Source organism: Calonectris borealis, chromosome 1 (genome assembly GCF_964195595.1).
Source record: "Calonectris borealis chromosome 1, bCalBor7.hap1.2, whole genome shotgun sequence".
Lineage (NCBI taxonomy): Eukaryota > Metazoa > Chordata > Aves > Procellariiformes > Procellariidae > Calonectris > Calonectris borealis.
In genome coordinates this window covers 79,079,744-79,104,702 of record NC_134312.1, presented here as the reverse complement: position 1 = coordinate 79,104,702, position 24,959 = coordinate 79,079,744, and the positions used below count along the sequence as shown (strand labels likewise).

The 24,959-nt window shown below is 41.6% G+C and overlaps 1 protein-coding gene across 9 annotated transcripts in view; it reads right to left on the bottom strand.

Annotated features, from left to right (window-relative positions):
- FBLN1 (fibulin 1) overlaps positions 1 to 23,368 on the bottom strand; it is an 83,551-nt gene extending 60,183 nt beyond the window's left edge. The window contains exons 1-3 of one of the 9 annotated variants that reach the window (XM_075162060.1): positions 22,854 to 23,361; positions 22,261 to 22,467; positions 6,845 to 6,944 (exon numbers count right to left, since the gene is read on the bottom strand). In XM_075162060.1, coding sequence (XP_075018161.1) covers positions 6,845 to 6,944; positions 22,261 to 22,336 — 176 coding nt within the window. In that variant the 5' untranslated portion in view covers positions 22,337 to 22,467; positions 22,854 to 23,361. Of the gene's footprint in view, positions 1 to 6,844; positions 7,276 to 15,368; positions 15,389 to 21,196; positions 21,835 to 22,260 lie in introns of those variants that run through there. The other 8 variants (XM_075162080.1, XM_075162052.1, XM_075162107.1 and 5 more) reach the window with 8 other exon arrangements.
- Between the last annotated feature and the right edge of the window lie 1,591 nt (positions 23,369 to 24,959).

The following is a 24,959-nucleotide window of genomic DNA, read 5'->3' as shown; positions in this document are numbered from 1 at the left end:
TCCATGTGTTTTGTGATAACCCAATCTCACTAAAAATAATGTTACCTGAGTTGCTAGGGGAAAAGGAAACTATCCCAAAGGCAATCGAAGCTGATAAATTCTATTTATAATACAACAGGGGCAGATAAAAGACATGCCCTGATATGTGAGAGCTCTCTAAGAAATGCACAAAAAAACCCTATAAATGCACTTGTATACCCATTGGCATCAGAAACCTTATACATCTTACAGACCAACAACACTGAATGCATTCGCTTTGCTGTTAAGAGTATTCACCTTTTTTTTTCCTCAACTCTAGTTATTTGAACTGATGAGTAAAATCTTTTCAAGCGCTACCTAGAAATACATAAAAGTACGTAAAGATATTCAGCAAACCAATACCCCTTACTCTTACAAATCCTTTATTTACATTGTTGGAAATTTTGGAAGTATAAGGAAGAGGGGTGAGTTAGTTGCACCACTGAACTCCATGCTTTTCCTACTGTCACCTGAGATAAGTGGATTCCCATGCATCACCTCTGGAGGATCTTCCCTGCTCTCGATGGCCATAGGATGAGCTTTCAGCTCCCAGGCGGTGTGAGGGATTCCCTCAGCTCTAAGGCCAGGCCATCCAGTCCAGCCCACTAAGAGCAGGGGACACGTGGGTACTGGGCTCAGATTCTGCATCTCTGTGCATATTGGTGAGGCCAGGTTGTCAAGCTACATTCCTGAAGATTCCCGATTCTTATTTATTGGATTTTGTAATGGTCTGACTGTGCAGTTCTCACTTGGACAAAAACAGCTATGAGATTTCAATGCATAGGAACAAAACCCAGGATAATTTCATGAACAAATTATTTAGAAATAGACTCTAAAGTCATGGCAAGAAGTTAAGCCCAGGACAGTAACTTTATTTGGCAGAATATTTGAAGTTTTTGATATTTGATTTAGTTCCAGTTTGGAAGAATATGTAGCTTTTTTGTTGCTGAAATTTCCTCTGAAGCAGAATTTCCATTCCCTGCCCAGCTCTGGGGTGGTCTGACTGTCAGGACTTTGGAAGCCTGTAAAACCTGAACTTCAAGCCCAAGAGTGTGGGAGCTGAGACTTTCCAGCTCCTTTAGCCCTCCAAGTCCTGTTGAGGAGCTAGATATGTTAGCCACAGACAAACAAACAAACAACCAAACAACAGCAGTCTTTCAGTAGATCTGTTTGATTTCCAGTGTGGCTTTTTTTTTCCAAGTACAAGTCATCTCTTTGAAATCTCTGACAAATTGGCAATTTCAACCAAAACAAAAAAGTTTCTTAAAATGTTTCCCACAGCTGTATTCATAAGCCATGTGGCCCACCCCAACTGTAATAAGGAATTAAACATCAATTGAATACTAGATTAAAATACCATTTGTTCATTCTCAGAACAACAACAATAAAATCACACTTCATTGCCCAAATCCTACAGTGAAGTTGCTCTGGTAGCAAATACTGCTTGAGACTGTAAACACTTGTGTGGCTGTAACAGAAATCCTTGAAAGATGGCAGAGAAAAATGCTAGAAAAGTCTGCACAGTAGTGGTCTTCCAGCTGCAGCTGAGCCTGCCCAGCTGACCACCCTTTGCCCTTTGCCCACCAGCCCACGTGCTGATGGTCGCTAGAGCCCACCACCGCAAGCTCTTCGGACTCCAAGGCTTTCGAGATGAAGAGTCTCTCTCCCTGTCTTCGCTAAGTGATGTGTGTCTCCCTGGCTTAGACCCTAATATAATACACACCCACTTTCTACTTCGCAGCAGAGTAAAGGAGCCACCTCTAATGGCTAACTGGACATCTAGATTTGTCGCTTGGCGTAAAACCTTTCAACTCTTCCTGTGCAGCAATCCTATTAACTTCATGCCTACGGACAGCTTACAATATTGGTCTCTAAAAAAAGAGAAAGTAGAGGAGTACTTTCCTGTGGGTTTTTTTTTAATTACTCCTAATAATTAAAAAAGCCAAAAGCTACTTCTTCCTTGTCTGCCATTTCTGATTTTCAGTTAAAACAGTGCAAAAGAACTTTATTGAAATAAATAAAGTTTTTATTTCTGAATAAATATGGCTGAAATATGCCTGAAATCTTAAAACACTAAATACAGAATCACTAGGAGCATGAGGCCTCATAACTGACTTTTGCTCAGGATACGTCAGGTAAAATCATGCATTTTCTGGTTCCTCTGAAAGAAGAGTTTTATTCACGGCTCACTGGTGAACAGAAATCACTCAGACATTTAAAACATCCTTACTCTTTGTTGCAGATGCTGATCTAAAATAAAAGTTATTTCATTACCAGGTAATTTGATTATAAATCAAGTTAGGAAATAATGGTTTATATTCTCACTTTTACTTTCTGTTAAAATTTAACCAATGTTACAGATTTTCATGGAATAAATTTCCAGCTGAAAAGCTACATGTCCATTTACCTCCGCAATCCTTTCACGTTTATTATTCTCCTTCCCAGAGGATGCACTCCTAAACCAGCACAGATTTCGTAATCACCTATTTTTCCTTTCATTTCTTTCCATAAAAGCATTAAAATTTAACTTTGCTCTGAAAACAATGTCTTTGTGTTGTCAGCTTAATTTCATTACCCTCTGCCTCCCTCCTTCTACTCAGTAGCCTGTCTCCAAACTATGTCAGTGCTATTCATTTGCACAGTGGAAGGTCTTTGACAAAAAATATTAAAATTAAAAAGGGAATGATTCCACTCCAGAATTATTTTGCAAAAACAAGTTGGGTCTTCCACCCTCAGTCCTTTCAGTTTGCAGTTTAACATGCAACAGAAACAAACTTAGGAAAACTAAGAGCAAGAGCAAGATCTGGTATCATGAGTGACACAATATGACAAATGAAAATAATAAAGAGTGCCTCAACAATGAAAATACATATATTTGAACATGTGTTATAAATTAGTAAGATACTCAAGTAAAAATAATTGATTCAACAAACCTCAAAATTAATCAGCTGCAATCCATAAACAACTTTGTAGTTTACTTAATAAAAGCTTTCTTTAAGGTAAAGGGTAAAATTATATTGATATTATATATTATGTAGAGAAACAATACTGATAACATTGTGGCAGAAAAAGGCCTGAGTTTGACATTATTCACAAAGTGAAGTAAGCAAGTTATCCTAAATGAGTGGCAATAAAACCCTGACAACATGGCAGACTGTTCTTCTATCCCTCTGACTGTGAAGCCAAAAATCTTAGTGACTGTGAGGCACTAGACTTAGCAGGCTACAGAGGAGAGATAATAATTAATAAAGACAATTTCTCAAAAAATAACTTTGAACAGCTTTTTCGGACGTAAAACTGTCACAACTTTGATGTCCAAAATCTCAGGCTCTTCCAGACTTACAATGGCATAAATCAATAAACATCTATCAGCAGTTAAGTCTGGTGGCTATCACTCCAAATACTCGTCTTATTATTTCCTTGTGTTCCCATCTGAATCTGTATCCAAGTGCTGCCACTTGTCTCTGCTTGGGAACACAGATCACCTTTTTGTTCTATTTTTGCACAGCACCTAGCAGAGTGTTCTGTAGCTTCTTCTTCTATGCATTTTTGCAACACTAATAATAAATAATGTTATTCCCAATGTAACTCCAAAAAGACTTTACGCAGTGCTAAAGGCATGCAATTCTCATATGGAGATATGCTGTTTCTGGCCCAGGAATGAAGTCCACTTACTAAGAGCTCTGGGCACGGGAAACTCTTCATTCTGAAAGGAAGAAGATTTATTGGGCAGGTTGAGTTCCAAAAATAAATGGCAGCTGTTTCCAGCTGCTGTGAGTTTAACCACATCACAAGAAAATGGATGAATGGGCAAAAAGCTGCTCTTATGACAGCCAAAGATATCATTCATTAAAACCCTACACTCTTATTTACTGAGTCATGAAGACCCAGAGAAAAATACTCTCATTTTCCAGAGGGATAATACAATGAGGTAAACTCATTAGTGGGACAAGCAACCACAATAAGAGATTGCAGACATGACGGGACATTGAGCCAGGAGCCTTCTTTCAACTTATACGCAACTGAGTAACAGTAGCCAGATGGATCTTACGAATTCATGTGAACTTCAGGCTGAGGGCTGGCTCACCTGTGGTGCAGGACAAGAAAGTGAGCACATCTGCAGTTTGAACTGTACCACATTCAGCAAGTGACGCTCACACAGATGGCAAGTCCCTCAAGAACCACCGGAGACTTTGGGGGAAGGATCCTAAAAAGATGCTGAAACCCAGAATTGTCAGCTTGTTCCTAGGATGCACGGCAGATATGAGAATGTCAGTGCGTGCGTGGAAACCCTTCTTGATTACTGTGAATGTGCTTTAAATGGCTGGGAAATGGTCGAGCAGGTGCAATTCTAATTCAGTACGGCAGCTTGTTCCTCACACGAACAAAAGAAAGGGTGATTAGAAAAGCAAAAGAAACTCTAGCAGTGGGCTTGCTTTGAGGGAAGCACTGAATCTGAGACTGCTATTCTAAGCAGAGGATTCAAAACTAGTGTGTAAAGTCTTGTAATGTGTGTTGGGGAACATACTCGTATCCAATCTGTTCTGTGTTGCATGGCCTTTGCAATGTAACCGTGCAAAAACATTTTTACTTCAGTAACTTCATCAAATCTGCTCACTTCACAATGGATTTTTCCCTTGCATTCAGCTGCTAACCTTGCAAACCCAAGCTGAAATATGCAAGGCAAACAGAACTCCCTCTGGCATGAAGTAATGGGGGTTTGTACTCCCAAGAGGCCATGGTTTTTTAGAGCACTCAAAGCCATATCATCTACACTGTCCAAACTGTTCTGCACCAAGACAGCCAAAAGATCCCAGCTGGGGTTTAAGCGACCACATAAACGATAGGTATCTGGCCCCTAGCAGCTCCTGCTGCATGCAGGTGTCTAAAGAGGAAGCAAGTTCTTTTGAAAATCTGTAATCAATACGGCATCCTGCGCCATATTCTCACCTGCCTAGATCTCAGCAAGTGCAATGAACCTGGTTTTGGTTTTGCTTGCATCTCTGTGCAGTGGGAAAAAATGTACAAAATCAGTGTCATTACCTTCAAGTGCTCGCAAAGGGAATCATGCTCCCTCACTGTTCATTCTGGTTCCAGTTATACCAGCAATTAGGAGTAGAATTTGGCCCTCACTTTTGGGTCTGAAATGGCATCATAAAGTGATTTTTCTGTACCGCTAACAGATACGCCAGTTTGCAACCATAACTGGAGCAACATAATATTGCCATTAAAGAAAGTAGTCAAAGGTGCCAATTCTACTTACTCATTTTTATAGTGAAGCCAAGCTTCAGGGGGGGCTATGTTTATTTATCATACAATCATGAATAAATGCAACTGAACTGAATTTATCCACTTCTTTTTTTTTGTCAATAAGTGCTCACACCTCTCACAGAATATGTGCATTTACCCATTTCTGATTTACCATTACATCACTATAATTTTCTTCATTACATATCAGTTATGCACAAAAGCTAGATGAAGTATTAGTAAGCTTTCTTCAGTTCCTATGAAGTCCTAAAGACTCTCTAAAATGGCAACCTTGAAAAGAATAAATTACATTTAAAGCAGAATCGCAACTCACATTAATCAAATGATCATTAAATCATCAAGATTCTCACTCCCAGATTGTTCAATAAACTCGGTTTCCTGTTTTTCCTGCCTCTGTTTTGTCTGTAACTCTTCTGACTCTTCAAGTATTTCCTAAATTGGGATTTAAGTCCTATCTGTCAATTCTTCTGCGTAAGAGACTGCTTTCTATGCCAATATAAATGCAAAAGTCAGAAAACATGGACAGACTTGCCTGCAAGACACATTCCTTCCGAAATAAAGATCAATCCAACACTTCTTCAATTAGCAAGGTTAAATCACTTTGCAATCCATTTGAAAAGATAGAGGGGAGCAATGTAATGTGTTTTAAATACAAAGTCCTCTGTGAAACTGCCCCTCAAACTACCAATCACAAATTGTTAGCTCCCAAATTAAATGTAACACATGCATTTAACAGCAAAAATAACGCAAACTATCATTCACATAATAAATCCAAATGCCCCAACCATATAAGAGATTCAGTGTAACCAAAATATTACTTTGCAAATAATTTTAACATTTAACTTCATTATTTCATTTGCTACATAAGAGAAAATAGTATCCTATTAAATGTCAGTAGAATTAAGAAATCTATTTATCAATTAAAGGTTACTATTTTCTACAGTCAAATACATTTGACAGAAGTTGGACACACTACGTAACTAGGAATCTCCTTGACTTAAGCTTGAAGTTCCCCTATCCAGCAATTCAACCGAGAACTGCAGGACAATTATCTGTGTGGCACCACACAGGAGAAACAGTTTTAAAAGGCTGTCTAACATACATACATACATATGTACATACGCAATCTATAGATTATTCATGTACAGGATCTGTTGTGTTTCTTGATAAACATTTGCCCAAGAATTTAGACCATCGTTGGGCTAGATTCACAATCAGTGTAAACTGAAGAAGTCTGCTGACATGAGGGGAGCCATGAGGAGATGTAGGCAGAGCCCAAGCCCTGTGAGTAGAATACAGTGGAAAAACTTCTGACTAAGAGACAGTACATGTCGAACAGATTAGAGCTGGGTGACTCTACACTAGACCAACAGCAAAAATTTAAGGGACGTAATGGAAGAGAAGTAGGTACTCAGTAGGTACCCAAGGCTAGGTGTGGATTTGAAAAACTTCAAGAGCTGGGTGCTTCATCTTATAAAGCAGCTTTCCTATCTGCCATTCCCATGGTTTTACATGAAAATATAAACTATAGGTTAATATATAATACATAACTATATACCTGCATTCTCTGGCCTCGGGTATTAACGGTAGAGAAGTACATATTCTGTTTTTATTTGCCCATTCAACACCCTTGTCACAGCATTCTTCCATTGAAAGATCTGCAGAAATGAGGGAAAAAAGAAAAACACAACAATATATTTAATACAAACTTAGTAAATGGTATCGCATCTGCCAGTTAAAAAAAAAAAAAAAACAACAAAAAAAACCCACCAAAAGAGAGTCAGTTTGTCTTCCCCTCCCTAATCTACACACGGAATAGTGCACCCATCCAAAAGGCAGCTATGGCCAAATGAAGCATCCGTTAGCACCTTGCAATCAGCCCAAGTGCTGGAGGTATTCCTTCCTCGGTGAAGCAAACTGCAGTTTCCCTTAACCTTCACATAAAGACACAGCCTAGGGACCGATACTCCAGCAGAAAACAGTTCAGACTGAGTCCTAAAAGGATCTGTTGGGTTGCACTCCTTTAATATCAAAAGCGGCAGTAGCAATAAGCAACCTTTTAAAATCCTGAAGAATACAGGATAAATCAAATAACTGTCTGATATGAAAGACAGATCAATATCATTACAAGTTAATTTGTAGAACTATTTTTTCCTGAGGTTATTATCCAATTAATCTGTTTTACTCAAAAGTATGTCTGTAAATGCAAAAGTATTGTACAGAGAGACAGAAAAGTATATGGTATTTTGATCACTTAACGTATGAAAGAAAAATTAATATAGATACCAACTGATACCAACCCTGAAACTAAAGGGAAAAACATGTCGCGGATAATTATTTGTGCAGAGTATGATTTTTGCAAAAGTCTCTAATTTAATAAAACTAAATACTGTTAATGAACTGACAACCCTATGGGTTTGCTTCATACTCCAAGTGCAAAAGTTCACTGCACAGCAGGTGTATCAGAACTTGGAATAAAACATGAGTCACATTTTCCTATTAATTATCTTGTAGCCCGGACACTGAGCAGCTCCTTGTATAACAAATACGCAGTCTGGGTAAAAAAAAATCTGATTATCAAAAGGGACAGCTTTCTAATGTTGTCTTTTTGTTTCGTCAGTTTTTTGACTGATGGCCCCATCAGGCTGCACCCACGAGGGTTGAGGGAGCTGGCTGATGTCATTGTCAGGCTACTCACAATTATCTTTGAGAGGACATGCAAATGAGAGAAGTTCCTGAAGAATGGAACGTCTTCAAGAAGGACAAGGGAGAAGATCTGGGAAACTACAGGCTGGTCAACCTTTTCTCGCTGTCTGGGAATATGATGGTGAAAATCCTCCTGGAAACAATGGCCAAACCCATGAAAGACAAGAAGGCGATCAGGAGAAGTCAGATTGGGTTTATGAAGGGCATATCATGCTTAACCAACCTCATAGCCTTCCACAGTGAGGTGGCTAGCTTGGTGGGTGAGGGGAGAGCAGTGGGTGTTGTTTACCTTGACATCAATAAGGCTTTTGACACTGTCTCCCATAATACCTTCACAGACAAGCTGACAGTGCACAGGTTAGATGGGTGGACAGTGAGGGGGACTGAAAACTGGCTGAATGGCCAGGCCCAGAGCGGTGTGATCAGTGGCACGAAGTCCAGCTGGAGGCAAGTCACTAGTGGTGTACCTCAGGGGTCAATACTGGTTCAGCATCTTCATTAATGACCTGGACACTGGGAAAAAGCGCATCCTCAACAAGTTCACAGATGATACAAAACTGGAAGGAGTGGCTGATGCACCAGATGGTTGCGCTGACATCCCGAGGGATCTCAACAGGCTGGAGAAACGGGCAGTGAGGAACCTCATGAAGTTCAGCACAGGGAAATGCAAAGTCCTGCATCTGGGGAGGAATAAGCCCTATGCCCCAGTACACACTGGGGGCTTACCAGCTGGAAAACAGCTCTGCAGAGAAGGACCTGAGCGTCCTGATGGACACAAAGTTGATCATGAGCCAGCAATGCACCTTCGCAGCAGAGAAGGCCAACACCATCTTGGACTGCATCAGACAGAGCACTGGCAGCAGATGGAGGAAGGTGATCCTTCCCCTCTGCTCAGGACCAATGAAGCCACACCTGGAGGGCTGTGTCCAGTCCTGGGATCCTCAGTTCAAGAAAGATATGGACTTACTGGAGTGAGTCCAGTGCAAGGCCACCAAGATGATTTATGCACTGGAGTACGTTTCATATGAGGAGAGACTGAGAGAGCTGGGACTGTTTAGCCTGGAGAAGAGAAGGCTCAGGGGAGATATGATCAATGTTTATAAATACCTGATGGGAGGGGATGAAAAAGAGGGAGCCAGACTCCTCCCAACAGTGTCCACCGACAGGACAAGAGGCAATTGCCACAAATTATACCATATGAAGTTCCATATGAACAGAAGAAAACACTTCTTTACTGTGAGAGTGTTCAAGCACTGGATGACCTCAAGAGGTCCCTTCGAACCTAAACGATTCTGTGACTGATTACTTAATGAGAAATAAGTAAGAACCTTTCATCTGTAGGTCACTGTGCTGCACAGGGGAAGGCAAATCTCATTTAATTCTTTTTGATGGAGAAGCTGAAGTACAGAAGGATGAAATGACTTGCCCAAATTACACAGCAAGCTGGCGGCAGAACAGGGAGTGCACACCAGGTCATTCCTAGACCATCTCTCTCCACTGGATCATAAAACGCCTCACATGATTGTCTCATTCTTCGTTTTGCTCCAAGCACACCTAAAGGGAGCAAAATTCAGTAAGCAGCAGCATTATATTCAAGACTATCCATCTTCACAAATTACTTCCTGCAGAATCTAGTAAGGACAAGCATCTGTCTCCTCTGGCTCTCCCTATATCAGTTACAAAGCTGTCGTTCCCCAGGTGCTCCTGATGTCTGGCGGTTACAGCCTCCTTCCCTCTGTCCATGCATCCACCTCCTCACCTGTTGCAGTTACCAAAATAAGCTGAAGTATTATTTAACCTGTTCATGATCACACTTACTTCATCACACATCAGAGAGAGTTTACATGAGTACCACTGGCAGATCTTCTTATGTGGGAAAGTAAAAAGCAGTTGAAAACCTGTAGAGAAGATAACCCTCTCCAGTAACTCAGTTGTTTGCAGGGAACAAACTATATTCCTGAGTAGTGATTATAATCCAACAATTCAAAGCAAAAAAGAAAGAGTTAAATGACATTTTAGGATGCATCAGTCATATTAAGGTAGGTACTCTTAAGGTAGTTACCAATTCTACAGTGCAAAGCCCTGGAGTACTGAGCATAATTCTGGCTATCCGTCTTTAGGAAAGATTACATCAAAATGGAAAACGTGTAAAGAAAGGCTAGGAGGATGGTCAGAGGAATCAAAGCCTTATTATATGAGGAGAAACTCATGGAAGAAACAGACCATTTTAAGCCTAGATAAGTAAAGCTTGTGAAAGAATATGGTTCCTGTCAACAAATATTACAGCAGTAAACAATAATCAGAATTAGGGGATCAAGTAAACCAGACATTTTTAATAAGAAAATCATTATAATTATAAAGGGAATTACATGAAATGTTAGCTTATAGCAGAGCTCTATACTCTATGACCCAGGTCATCCTTCTAGTCTTACTTACGTACCCAAAATAATGGTCAAAATTCTGTCTTTATAAGTCAAGGCAACATTTCTCTTGAATTCCTCAGTGTGTCCAGAATTCATGCCAGTGTCTGAAAGCTAATTGTAGTTTATAATGCTACAGAGAAAATCAGTCTTGTAAATAAATATCTGCCTGTGGTGAAAGACATGAATTTCTGTCTGATCTCTTCTCTGGGAATAGGGACCCTGTCTGGTGCTCTCTGTCTGCCAGTGAACTGCTAACAAACATTATATGCATCAAATTTCATACAATGTGTTACAAATAACTGTATTTTTAGTGCTGTTGTCTGCAATTAATCTTAACCGTGTTGAAAAATGATACACATTTAACTGAAGTGCAGAGCTGGCTGCAGGTTTTTGCAAGGCTTTGTACAAATGAGTCTCTAGCCAAGTTCCTCCCCAGAAGGACAATCCCTGGCTCTGGACACCGGTTCTTCCCTCCCAGCTCTGGCAACACACCTCTACTCCAACCAAATAACTCAAGAATTCGAAGCAGGCCAAGCTAAGCAAGCTCGTCTGTAGGAGTGCATCCAGACAAAGAAGGATTTCGGATAGTTTGTTGAGGCAGAACTGTGGTCCAGGCTCATTTTTTTGGTGACATCACAATTCATATCCTCCAAAGATCCTGCCAAAAATCTCTTGAGAATAGAGGGAAGTGAAAAACAAGCAGTAAAAAAAGGACTCCACCCTCAAGGCCATTCTTCTAAAACCTAACAAGAAAACAGTGAAAAACATTTTCTCTAGCTTGGCTTTGCAGTTTGCTTTTAAAAATGGTCATTCGTGGACAAATCTCTACTCTCTCAAAATCTCACAAAGTACGTGTCTCACACTTTGGGTGTCAACTGCTGATTGCACTGGAATCGATTCTGACTATTTTGGCATCAAGAGTTGTTAATGAGTATTTAGAAACAGGACAGACTTATCGTCTCATAACTGTATTTTTCCGGTGTGGTGGATTCAACTGTACATGTGCATATTCATGTGGCTCCCAGTTGGAAATCTCTGGGCAAGCAGTTCACACTGAGGCCATCTGTGCCTCCTTACACCCTCTTCAGGCGACCAACAGCATGGGGTGGCCATGGCCTCTCCTCAGTTTCTCCTAACCAGAAGTTCATAATGCAGGGTGTCTGAAAGGAAGGGATAGTGGAAAGCAGATGGTGGAAACTACTCTGATTACGACATCTTGAAGAATCTCACTTACTGTGTAGAAAGCCATGGTTCTTTTTTCTCTGAATGTGACCATGTGTCTTTTAGTGCAGTTGATGGGCTTGTGGCACCCCTCAGTGCTGGAGTGCCAAAGATGACCCAACAGGAATTACAGTACTGCTCTTCTGAACCTGGTGCCCCTTCAACTGTTTCGCCAAGTGCATAACGGTTCATGCAAATCGGCCAGAGAAATCTCAGGCATCTGAGAGACAAAACACTTCTGGGAAAGGCTGATGATACTGCCTGCGTTCAGCTGAAATGTGCCCTTTTATTTGGAGGGAGAAACCCTACAGGAAAGTTGTAACATGCAGGAATACACTGTCTGGTCCATTTTGTAAGTTTGTAAAGCAATTGTTCAGCTTTTTGGTATCACGAGACAGAAAAATATAAAGATAAACCCGAGATCTATTAAGAAGGTAGCATGTTTACTCCCTTTTCACTCAGATAAAGTAATTTTGCATGCCAATTGACTAATTGAGAAAATTCAAGTCTATTTTGGATAAAATCAAACACAGATTCATCACTACTTTGTCCCTGTAAAAAAGTATGTGCGGCAGGGCATCCAGAGGAACTTGAGTCGTGTTAGTATAACAGCAAGGATGCCTGTCCTGATGTTAAGGTATGTAGTAGTCTGAGAGATTTCAGGAGTCTTGGGAAGAGGACAGCAGAAACACAGCTGGGACTCAGATCTCTAACTTCACAAAAGCTGTCATGAAGAAGACCTATCAGATAAGAAGTGATTAAAGGTCAGGCAAATGAAAACATCTTGTGCACATGATGCATTCATGTGCTAGCTATGAACTATGCTTACATAGACAAAATGTGTACGAGCATATGGTTGTTTTAAAAAAAGGTAGTTTGCTAATCTTAACAGGATTGCCATACTGTGTGGGAGTTCAAAGCAAGAAATGTGGTTAAAATCTGTATAACCTTAGACTTCTATGATGTAATAATTGCTTATTCAGCTGCTGCAGTGAATATTTTCTGCAACAGAAAGATAAGCTTAAGAATGTTACCCAAAAGCATGATTCCTGGAATGAGAAACGCTGAATTGTTTCTGGGAATTGTGCAAAAAATAAGCAGAAGTAAAAAGGACTGGATAATTTTCATGGAAGTAGCATTCCAGCTAGATCAAAAAGGGTCAGATTTTTTAAGTAACAATCAGCAGCCATTCTGTACAGCTGCTGATGATGGAAAAGCCTATGTACAATCCAGGATTAGATAGCTGTTCATTACTCAGTGCTGATCTATGGAACAGATATGAAGCGGATGATAGTATCAAACCACAGCTACACCTGAGCCTAGGTGGGCTTATCAAGCTCATGCTAGTACAGCTTTGCAGTTCTTCAGTGCAATAAGTGATGTGACCATCAAATTCATCAACTTCCCAGCCCATGTAATCAGCTATACTTGGGTATGCATTTGGAAGCAAGTCCAGGTCAAGGGGTCAAAGTCACACCTCCTTATTAAGATGTTTTCAATCTTTGAAGCACGTTAATCGATTAAGTTTGTAAAATGTGGTGCAGGTCTTGCCCTTCACTCAATTTACTCTATAAGAGACTCAGCACTATGGAATGTGAGAAAACAGAACGTGATTATCACTTCTCAGCATATGCAGATACAGGCAGCAGATGGAGTCTGTGAAAGCTCAGCACTAGTCCAACACGTTTCAGTAACAGTATGTCATCCAGAACTTTTGGAACTCATGCTTACAACAGACATGCATTGGTTTAGATTTCCAGTAAGAAAAACACTTTCAACTTTCACAGCGTACCTTTCTGACGAAACCGTTCTCGTCCTGTCAAGAAAACTCTCTTACTAGTGATGCTCATCCATCTAACTGTCAGCTGAAAGAAAAAAAGTCTACATACAAAATTTGAGCCTCAAAATGACAGATCGGCCATCTGTATTATGCAGGATCACATTTTTTGTCTTTCAACCTCCCTTTACATCTGTACTCTTCTGACACAAAACCAGAGCAACTGCATATCCCTTTGGCCACGGCTCCACTGTGCTGTAGTTCAGGGCAGACAAAGTGTGCTTGGCGTGATCTGCTACGCCAAACCAATTGTTCTTGAAACAATGACACCTGGCTAATATTAGGTGGACAAGTCAGCTGCCTTTGTAGCAGGGATGGCAGTCAACTACTGGCAGCTGGGATTTGTAGTGTTGATTTTTTGGCTGTCCTTACAACAAACTGTGGAAATGCTGTTTCTGGCAACGCAAATACACTCTGGCTGGCCACTTAAGTCATCAAATAGACCCAGAGACATGTTTAGACAAGAGGGAAGCCAGCTGACTTGAAAGGTCCAACCGGTAATAGACTAACATGGTAAGTACAGCCTTGTTGCGTCTTGATCTTGTGTGTAAGCCTAGGGATTAGGCACACAGAGTAGCGGAAAGGGTAGAGGAGACCCGAAACTATGAAAGAGAAAAACATACAACAGAAAATCTGTCCTCATGATTCCCTGAAACAAATGCTTTGAATTGGGAGTAATGGAGCAATGCAGGAAAGCATTACCGTTCTCCATCTGAGATGATGTATTTGCTGGATCTCTTCAGACTGGAGTTGGAATGAAGATGCCCTTCCTCCATTTTATATGCAGAGAAAGGAAAGTGAATAGGAACTTCTCTTTTTCTGCACAGACATGTTTACCCCAAGACCGTACATCAAATATGCCGATATACTGATGGGGTAAGATGAATAGACACAGCTGAGCTGCAGCATTAGTCACCTTTGGACAGTAAGCTATTCTCAGTCCTTCCACGAGGTTGTTCTTACAGGTTCCCATAAAGAATATACCAGCTTGAACTTCATAACAAATGCATGAAACCTGGAGCCGGGATGCCCTCTCTTGTGATCCCCACAATAGCACGAGCTGGGAGGCAGTCTCCAGCGCATCCGTTGCAGTCTGCAAGGCTGTGTTCATCACCAGTTGTCCCTCTCCGGTACTGCTCTAGACTACTCTTTGCCCTCAAAGAGGGCAAAGATGACAATGGTGCTTCTCTCTCCCAAGGGTGGAGGCCATACTGGATCTTTATGGACTGACAGACAATGTGCTCCTATTCTCCCTAAACAGGCTTAAAGACCTTTACCGTCAGAAGAATTCTCAGCTGAGTGTGATTATTTCAGGACAGCTGAAAGCACTGAAGAAACGGAGTTAGCACACTCACTAAAGTAGCAGCACCCTAAAGGAAATGCCTGCTATGTTAGTGTGTTTTGTGGTTGGTTTTAAAACAGCCAACATTTTACTGGAAATTTTCCTAGGTCTGGAGAACACTCATTTATGGGGAATGTGGCTCTGGTAGCACCAGCAGTGACCATCACACAATTAGGGGGATTTTTCAGATATGGCCAAACCTCATTTTATGAGGTGTCTGTTTGCAGATTATAAAAGAAGCTCTTAAAATCGTTGATGGCACTAGCTGGTGATGAGGTAGTTGCTGTGTTTGGTGATAGGGAGAGGCCTAAGGGAGGCAATGCTATATTGCAACATGTCGTATTTTCTCTGGTGGGGAAAGTGCATGCTTTATTGTGGGTTTTTTATTTTGTCTCAGGTCTAATAAAAAATCTTTCAAAAAAGAAGGCAACTGGCTACTAAAAAATTAGAAAAAAAGATTCCACCTATTGCAGAAAGACTGTAACGCATCCGATATACATATCCAAATACCACAGGAGATAGGGATAGCCCTCATGAGGTTATCTTGTCCTACCTGCTACTCTCAGGCAGAACTGACAGAATTTGGTCAGTTCTAGGCAGATTTCTATTTAGTTGTCCAAAACGGTATCAAGTGAGGCTGATTCCACAACATCTCTAGGTAATGTGCTCTTGTGCTTCAATGTCCCTAATGACAGAGAATTTTTAATAACATATTACCGCACTGTTCACTCCAAAAGCCTATTTAAATCCATTCTTTTGTTACTACCTCTTACACACAGGCTCTTACACACTTCAGCAACCTTCTATGTATCTGAAGACTGCTACTTCATGCAGATGTCTTTTCTGTGAACAAATTAACTTTAATTTTTTCATCTTTCTGGATAGGTTATTTTTTAGACTTCTGTGAGGAGGCTGGAGTTCAAAAGATACTAAGACTGGAAAATTGAGGCTGTTCCGAAGATTTCTGGAAAACACGAAGAAATTGAGAGAATCTTAATACTGGAGTCCACTGAGTCAGCACCATATAACCAGCTTAGTGTAAGTAATGGCTGTCCTAGACTTTACAAGAACACGAAAAACAAGGGTCCATTCACAGCTCTGATGGACACAGGCGGCCTAAAGAACGCAGTCTCACCAAGATGACATGGGTGGACCTACAAAAAAGACTCATAATTGGAAAAAGAACAGGAACTGCTCTTTCTGACAAGCACATGCCTGTCTCCTCCCTGTATGAAAATGTCATGCGAATAATGAAATTACTTCCCAGGGTGTTGATAGCCTAAAGTGGCACTTCTTTCTCATTTAAGAACAGATTTTTATCTTCTCTTGATTTCTCATTTCAAATCTTAAAAAAAATGTGTGATTAAGAAGTTTTATATAAGGCGTTACAATTAATCTATTATTAGTCCTGTTCATTTATATAAAGGCCATGATCCAAAATGTAACGTAGTAAATGAGAGTCTTTAGATAGAGATTAAAGAGCTTTGCACCGATTCGAAGTATATATTTTTTCTTAAATTAAAGCAATTGAAATAGGAAGGATATGAGAATATGACAGAGCAGAAAGTCTCAGGGTATCAAACATATATATGCTCAAGCATTCCTATATTTTTCTCATGTAAAATGGTTACAGGAAAAACATTTTCACACTGGGATTTCTCTATTTTCATCTGACCAGAAAATTAGCAAGAATAACTATGCTTTTATATACTGCTTAAGTCACTGTAGGCATGTTTATTGTGGAATTTTAAAAAAAAAAAAAAAAAAGATGGACAATGATGAAAGATTCTGATATTCTACTACTGCTATATTTAAAGAATAGTCTGGAAACACTATGTAGATGGGATAAAATTTATAGCACAATGGGACAAGGTTCAAGTAGCTAATGAACATAGAAGAAACGACACACTTCACAGAGCAGGGATAAAATAAAGATCCTTTTTCTAATATATATTTATATAGCAATGATTTAGGAAAGGTTTTCTTTTGGAGAATATGTTAGTAAAACTCTCTCTTCAAGGAGATTTTCCTCATTATTGAAATTATGTATATTGCTTGCAAACTGATATCTAGCTCTTCCAGATTTTCTGCCATAGTATTGATATTAGAAGTACTCAGTACTCTGGGTTTGGAATTTAGTCAGTGATAAGAGCTTCAAAGCTGGAAGATTGTAAAATTTTGAATGGATGTAGAGCTGGTAGCATTTGTACAGTATTTCATTTGAGTGCTTCGTAAATCCTAGGAAACATCCTAAAAAGCTGGAATACACCATGCAAAGTATTTCTATATCCATACACTTACTTTGGCATTGATACAAAATTTTTTTTTTAGGTATTTCTTTCTTCATTATTCAGCTTAAGATCTCAATCCAGATTTTGACAGTACTATACTCAAAAGTGAACCCTTTAGCAGGGAACATCTTACATCCTTGTGCAGCGTGGGTGGTTTGCGGGTGCTACATTAGCCAAAGATGTGCCAGTGTATTCAGGAAAGCATTAGCACTGGAGATCCTTCCTTAGAGCTGTTGCATCGTGTTGATCAGAGAAGACTTTCAATACAACTTTTACGGGACTGTCCCAGTGTCTTGCCAGAGATTATTTCAGCAGAACAAGAATCATCACCTGGTCTCACAAACAGGCAGGTTACCATCACAATTTTTCTCTTACTGTACACACCCTCCGTCACTGCAAATTACCCAGTACATCATCTTTCTGGGTACTATGAGTATTCCTTCTCCACTTACCTGACATTACTCTGAGCTTTTCTAACTGATTTTTACTCACAAAATATTATGGCCAGTAATTCTTTACATTCTTCTAGGGTTCTTCACTGATCTGTACTGACCCTTCCTCTCCTTTATATTCTGTCTTTTTGCTTCTTGTGTCCTTTTCCACTGTTTTCCCTCTTGCTCCTGACGACTCCTTCATTGACTTCTTTGTGAACAAATACTTGTTCAGTTCTGGGCCCCTCACTACAAGAAAGACACTGAGGTGCTGGAGCGTGTCCAGAGAAGAGCAACGAAGCTGGTGAAGGGTCTGGAGCACAAGTCTTATGAGGAGCGGCTGAGGGGACTGGGGTTGTTTGGCCTGGAGAAGACGAGGCTGAAGGGAGACCTTATTGCTCTCTACAACTACCTGAAAGGAGGCTGTAGTGAGGTGGGTGTTGGTCTCTTCTCCCAAGTAACAGGTGATAGGACGAGAGGAAACGGCCTCAAGTTGCACTGGGGAGGTTTAGATTGGACATTAGGAAAAATTTCTTCACCAAAAGGGTTGTGAAGCATTGGAACAGGCTGCCCAGGGAAGTGGTGGAGTCACCATCCCTGGAGGTATTTAAAAGATGTGTAGATGTGGCACTTAAGGACATGGTTTAGTGGTGGACTTGGCAGTGTGAGGTTAACGGTTGGACTTGATGATCTTAAAGGTCTTTTTCCAACCTAAACAATTCTATGATTCTATGACAATTTTTCCTACTCTTTCTCAACCGGTAGTCTTCTCAATCTCCTGCCTCCACTTCTACATTTGATCTTGGAGCAATGTTATCCACTCTCCCAGTTGAATTATATGTGATGACTTAACTATTAAAATCTCAACACCTGGCCTACTTCCTTCCATTGAATGCATGTGCCTGACATTTCCTGAGTGCTTTACAAAAACTTTTGCCTATTCTGACTAAAATGATCTCCTTATTTTGTTCTTTCTTAACTTTACTCATTTTCCTTATTCCCTGCCACTGTCAACCATCACTTTTTGCTACCTTTTTCACAAAAGCTTTTGTTCATTTATGTCTTTCATACTAAACCACTTTATGCTACCATTATAATTCTTGCCCGTGCCCTGATTTTTCTTTTATTTCGATTTCAGCTTTCTCTTTCTTGACCTTCTCTGTCTCATCCCCTTTTATTCTCTACAGATATTTTGCTACATCTAGTAAACCCATATTCTCTGTTTACTGAATTGATTTTGCCGCCTACTTCTTTAGATCTATCCATAACCCACAAAACCAAACTTAAATTCTTTTATGGTCCCAGGTAACTCTATTTCTGTCAAGTCCCAGAGGGCTAAAACCCATCTTTCATTTCAGAAAATCTTAAATAAAAATATTATAGAACAAGTTGGTCTTAACACAACTATTTATTAAAAACACATGTAAAGTTGATATGAAACTTGCAGAATGGGCTGAAGTGCAACAATAAATAAATAACTTTTGAAAATACATTGATCTGCTAGCAGATAATGCCTGAAATCTGACAGAATAGTATAAATATACTGCAGTAACTTGATAAGCTAGTTTATGGATTTCCATCTTGGATTTCACTAACATGTCTGCTTTCAATTACGCACATGAAAAACAAGAGTTTAACATCTTGCTCTTCCCCTGATTGCAATAAAATGTCGTGTCTGAAAATGGACTATTAAAAAGAAACTCAACTGAAAACTAATTTAGAGATAGCACTCATACTTTAGAACTGTATTTTTTGGTAGTATGTGATTTTTTTGGACATTTTATCTATGATAGCAGGCAAGAAAGCATAGATTTAGCCTTTTGTAAGTCCTACCTCCACCCATATACTTCTTATAAATTTACTGCTACAACAGCACATGTAAAAATCATAATCTTAAAATAAAACTCATTCCACAAAGTCAGTGGAACATTTTTTTTATTACAAACTATAAGCTCACCCTGAATAGACGTGTTTCCAGATGTTTAGTGAGTTAAACTGTCTGTGCCTGTAGTGCCAAGACATGCCAAAGACGCAGCTAGAGGATGAACTATTCATACACTGACTGGACATATGATATGAGCAATTAATCTTCTTCAGTAGATAGTAGTTTATGTCATAAGCAAAAAAAGTTTTTTAAAAATGCAATGTTTACATTAAAACAAAGCTGCATTGTAAAATTTAGAAGGTTTTTAAGACCCTTACTCTTGCAAAGAATGATGTGCGTATCTATATTCATGTGCACTGGGCAGTTCCACTGAAGGCAGTTCCTTCTGTTTTTTCAGAATGAGGACTTTAATTAATAGATACTGATGATTTGATGATTAATTAGTAAGGAAAAGCAATTAAGAAAACTGATGGTAACAAGCTTATGAGGAAGCTCTATTTCAGAAATATGTTGTCCTAGTAACTTGGCAATTGTATCACTAAAGCACTTAGGAGCTTGGCTGTGCCTCAAGCCCCTTTGTCACACAGAGGATCATAGGCTCTGCCCCAAAGAGCCTGCACTTAAACAACATGATCTCACAAGGTAATTACTTCATTTGCCTGCAAAACACAGACGGCCATGTAAAATAATGCAGAAAAAAATCTTTCTTTCAGCAATTACAATTACTAGTAATTATTACATTATTAATTACAATTACTAGTAGTTATTTCACCTGAGCAAAGTCTACTTTTCAAAAGTTAGTGTGCTAAGCAAGGATCCTCATCTACTTTTAGATATTTAAATCTAATTTTATCCAGTGTACTGTTTCCAAAGTTCCAAGGATGTAGAAATTCTCGGTGAAATTAGAGTACGGATTTTTATTTGACAATAAAAACCTGACATACCTTTTATTGCCAAATTTGGCTATACTTTGTGATAAAAAAATTTTGAAAACCTGAACTTATATATCTAATTACTTATCATTTTTTTAAAAGTAGTCCAGTAATTAGGGATAAATGTACACTGAGATTACAGAATGAAATTCTTCAGTGTTTTACAATAATGTTGAATGCTTACAATTACTATGTCCGTTCACTGGGACACATCAAAGCCACAGTTTTGCTGATGTACCCTGTTGTCTGAGAGAAAGTAGGAGCTGTCTTGGGATTCCAGCACTAAATGTTGTTTTTCTAACCTTCTTTATTCTGTCCCTCCTTCTTTAAAAGGAGTGGCTAACATCTAACAAAAGCAAATATTTTGAAGGATATCTGTGACAAGTGCTCTGCTATATGAAAATCTAAGAGCCAAAATACTGTGATAGTAACAAATAATTTACTTCACTGGCTTTTGTCTGCCATTGTTAGGCCTAGGCCAGAAACCATATGTTTGTAAATGTTTGCCTGGAGTACAGCATAATCAAGCCTCAACTCTGAACGGCCCCCTTGGGGTTACTCTGAAAGAAAAAGGTCATTTATCTGTTAGCTACGATAAATTCATTATCACCATATGAAAAGTAGTTTCTTTGTCATATCTTACCAGTTACATTTTCACTGGATTACTACACTGAATTAGATCAAGAGAATATCCTCTTTTTATACAGTATTGAGAACAGGAAAAACGTGCATAGCGTGGAAGGGGAGTCATGGCCCAGACCCAGATCCCTGCTTTCAAAAGCAACCACATCACACAGTATCATTCATAAACGTTTCCCATTTTGTCTTCAAAAAGCCTGCACCTTTTGCTTCGCTATTCCTCCTGCTCCAGTGAGATTTCAAGTAACTGTGGCTCCTGTTTCTCATTTTTTGGGGGGCGTAATTTGGTCCCCAGCAGATCAGACCTGACCCCTCTCCTGACGGCCGGTTTCGGGACACATCACCTTGGCGGTGTGCGATTTAACCCGACGCCCGCCGCCGGGCGCCTTTCGTCGCAGAGTGGCACCCCACAACGGCGAGCGGCAGCCCCAACCGCCCGGACATGTCGCGATTCCCGGGACACCGGGCTGCAAAAGCCCCGGAGCCGCCCCCGGGGGCCCGGCCGGTCCCGCCGCCAAGGGCGGACAGCGCAGCCCAGCCCGGCCCCGCGACGGACCGACTCACCCACTCCCAGCGGCAAAGTCCGTCCCGGCGGAGCCTCGTATCGACCCTCCGGAGCAGAGCTAACCTGCTCGGGTGGCAGCGGCCCCGGGGGGTGGGGGAGCGGGAGCCGGTGGGGGAGCGGAGCCGGCGGCGGCAGCGGGCGGCTACGGCGGAGCCGGTGCACGCCTGCTCGGGTGGCAGCGGCCCCGGGGGGTGGGAGAGCGGGAGCTGGTGGGGGAGCGGAGCCGGCGGTGGCAGCGGGCGGCTACGGCGGAGCCGGTGCACGCCACGCCTTTCTGCTCACTTGAACATGGCAGCGGCGCTTTAAAGCCTGCCCGGGACGCCCAGGGGCACGGGAAAGGGGGGACGGGACATCAGGGGAAACCCAGCCGCCCCATCCCCCAGGGGCCCGCTTCCGCCATGCAGCCGCGGGACCCCGCACGGCCGCCCGCGCCCTCCGGCCCCGGGAGCGGGCACCGCCGGGCAGCCAGCCCGGGGGGCCAGCGAGGCGCCCCGCCGCCGGCAGCCTCCCGGCCAGGCGGGGCTGCGCCGGCGCCCCGCAGCCCGCCGGGGCGTCCAGGGCCCCGCGCCGCCTGCCCCGGGGGCAGAGCCGGGCCCGCGGGCGCCGGTCCCGCGGCGGCGGCGAGGGGAGAGCGCGGCGTAGCGCAGCCCGGCGGGCGGATGCCCGCCCGCTGATCGGCTCGGCGCCGCTCCCCGCACTTACCTTGGCCCCGGAGCGAAGGCACCAGCGCCAGGAGCAAGAGCAGCCGCAGCGGCCGGGCCCCGCGGAGGTTGTCCATCGGCCGCCCGCAGGTCCCCGCCGGCGGGAGCACTCGCACCGAGCGGGGGCTTGGCTCTCCTGCAGCGTCCAGTGGGCTCCCCCCTTTTTGCTTGCTGCTGTTGCTGCTCTTTCTGATGTTATCCCAGCCGCCTGAGACCGGTTGGAAAAGAGCTTGGAGGAACCCCCCACTCAGTGGGCTTTACAAAGATTTAATTCACTGCCTACCCGGTTAATTATACAGCCTGCAAGTGCTTAGCAGAACAGAGCCGCCACCGCAGCTTGGAGGCAGAGACCCTGTTGCTTCTGATACCCCTACCTCTCTCCCCGCCACCCCCACACTCGCTGTAAAAGTGACTCCCTTCAGCTCGGAAAACTTTACAGATACTCTGCGTGAACCTAGGGCCGGCGTGACTGATTCTGTGAAGGAGAAATGCAGCGACTTCTCTCGGTGCCAAGTAGGAGAAAGCCACAAACAAAGGCAAAGCGAAGACCAACAAAACAAAAGAAACCACCTAGCAAAGAAGGGAAGGTTTAACCTCTGGAGGGGAGATTTTCAACCCCCGTTCTTGGTCGTTCCTTGGATTTAACACCAACACAACTTCTGTCGGTAAAAAGGATTTTAAAAAGGAGAGATATTCTAAAATCTTTCAATGAAATTCACTGGGAAAAAAAAAATTCCCTTCTTTCCTCCCCCTCCTCTTAGAAAGTCAGGATGAGAATTTTAACCCAAATGAGGCAGTCAGCTCTGCTCTCTCTCTCCCTCCCTTTTTTTTCCTTTTTTTTTTTTTTTTTAAAACCTCCTTATCTTATTTAAACTGGAACACAAACATTGATAGTGGTCAAAGGAAGAGCTAGAGTTGAAAGCACCCAGTTGGCTATGCTGTTGCCAAGATCTTTGAGATAATGTGGGGGATAGCATTTGCAGGCAAATGCTCATGGAAACAAATGGAGAGTTCATCACCCCTCAATACTTTGCCCTCGGTTTTACTCAGAAAAACAGCAGGAAGTTATTTTGTGTTTACTTGGTAGTTGTGCCACATGGACTCTGATTGAACTATTCCTTTTGTAACTACTCAATAACTCAGCTTTTTAATATCTCTCCTCAAAATGTCCAACTGGAAAAAGTATTTAAGACAGTAAGGGTTGAAAGTGTGCATGTTTTGTTCTGCCCCAGGTTACTTGCTCTTTTCTTTTCTTACACAAGAACATAAAAATGGCCACATGGCCAAGGGTCTGACTATCCCAATAGCCTGTCTTCAGCAATGATCATAAGTGGTCACCAAAGGAAGAGTATGAATAAGGAAAACACACTTGATAATTCTCCCGCCTACTCTCCCAGCCTCCAGCTGCTTTGAGTTTGGAGCATTTCCTCAGTGGAATGTGGTTTCTGTGCACTTAGTAGCCCCCAGTGAATTTCTATTCCAGGTATTTATCCTGTCTCCCCATGAGTTCTTGTAAACCTTTATCATCCAAAATGTCCTTTGGCAACAGGTTTCATGGATCTACCACTGACTGTGTGGAGGGCCGTTTCCTTTTGTTCCTTTTGAACCTGGCCCCACCAACCTTCTCGTGGTGCCTCCTAACTCTACTGCAGGAAGAGACATCAAAGAACTGACCCCTATCCACACGCTTAATGCCATTATCATATCCTGCCCAGGTCATCTTTTTTCGACTGCTGTTTCTTTTTTGTTTGGGTTCCCCCCGCCGCCTCCCCGCCCTCTATTTTATAGGGAAGAGGCAACTAGAAAAGGAGAAGGATGGAGGACCGATTTTATTTAGGAGTATTTTTTGCTTCCTTTTTCTACACATACATGTCTATTTCTGTCTCTTCTTTAAATGCCCTAACTCAGTTTACAAGGATCTTACATCAGTTATAGTGGGACCTTGGCAACGTTTCATCACAACCTCCAAGCTACTGTTTTTCACATATCAGACAGCTGCAGGAGGCAACTAACAAAGATCACACCTTGTCTAAAGTTTGTACCAGCTTAACTGAACCGGTGGAATCCCCTCTATAGAAACCCTGGATTCCCTTCAATATTGGCTTATTTCACTTTACTTTAAACCCTTTCCTAATTGATGAAAGGCGGGTAGAAAGAAGTTCACCGGTTTGACTAAAACAGTGTAAAGCCACACATAATAGCCTGTCCACACATGGAGTTACCCTGATTAACACCATGTGTGGATATTCTTACTGCAGAGTAAGAATTCCTTGTTCCTGTTTAGTTTGCCACCGCAAGCTGTTTACCAGAAATGAGGCAAATTCAAGTAACAGTTGAATATAAGAAATATTTCTAGAAACTATCATGGCTATGGTCATCTGCACATCTGCTAATAGTTTTTTTGCGTAATATTAATACACACTTCCAGAATAAATTGGCACTCTCACCTGCAATCAGATTCAGTGGCCTCGAGTACAGGTGATTCTAATTACTGACTCCGAGCTTTGTAGTGAGCTAAGCCATGCACTTCGGGCTCAATTCAAAGCTCCTGGAAATCAATGGAAAGTAAAGGCTTATGAGAGGGAACATTTTGCATAACCACATTTTTTCTTACATCTCTTTGCAAAGGCCCTGTAATCCTTTGTGTAGCTTTTAAAACAAACAAATTCTTTAATGAGGATTTTATTTTTACTTCAGAAG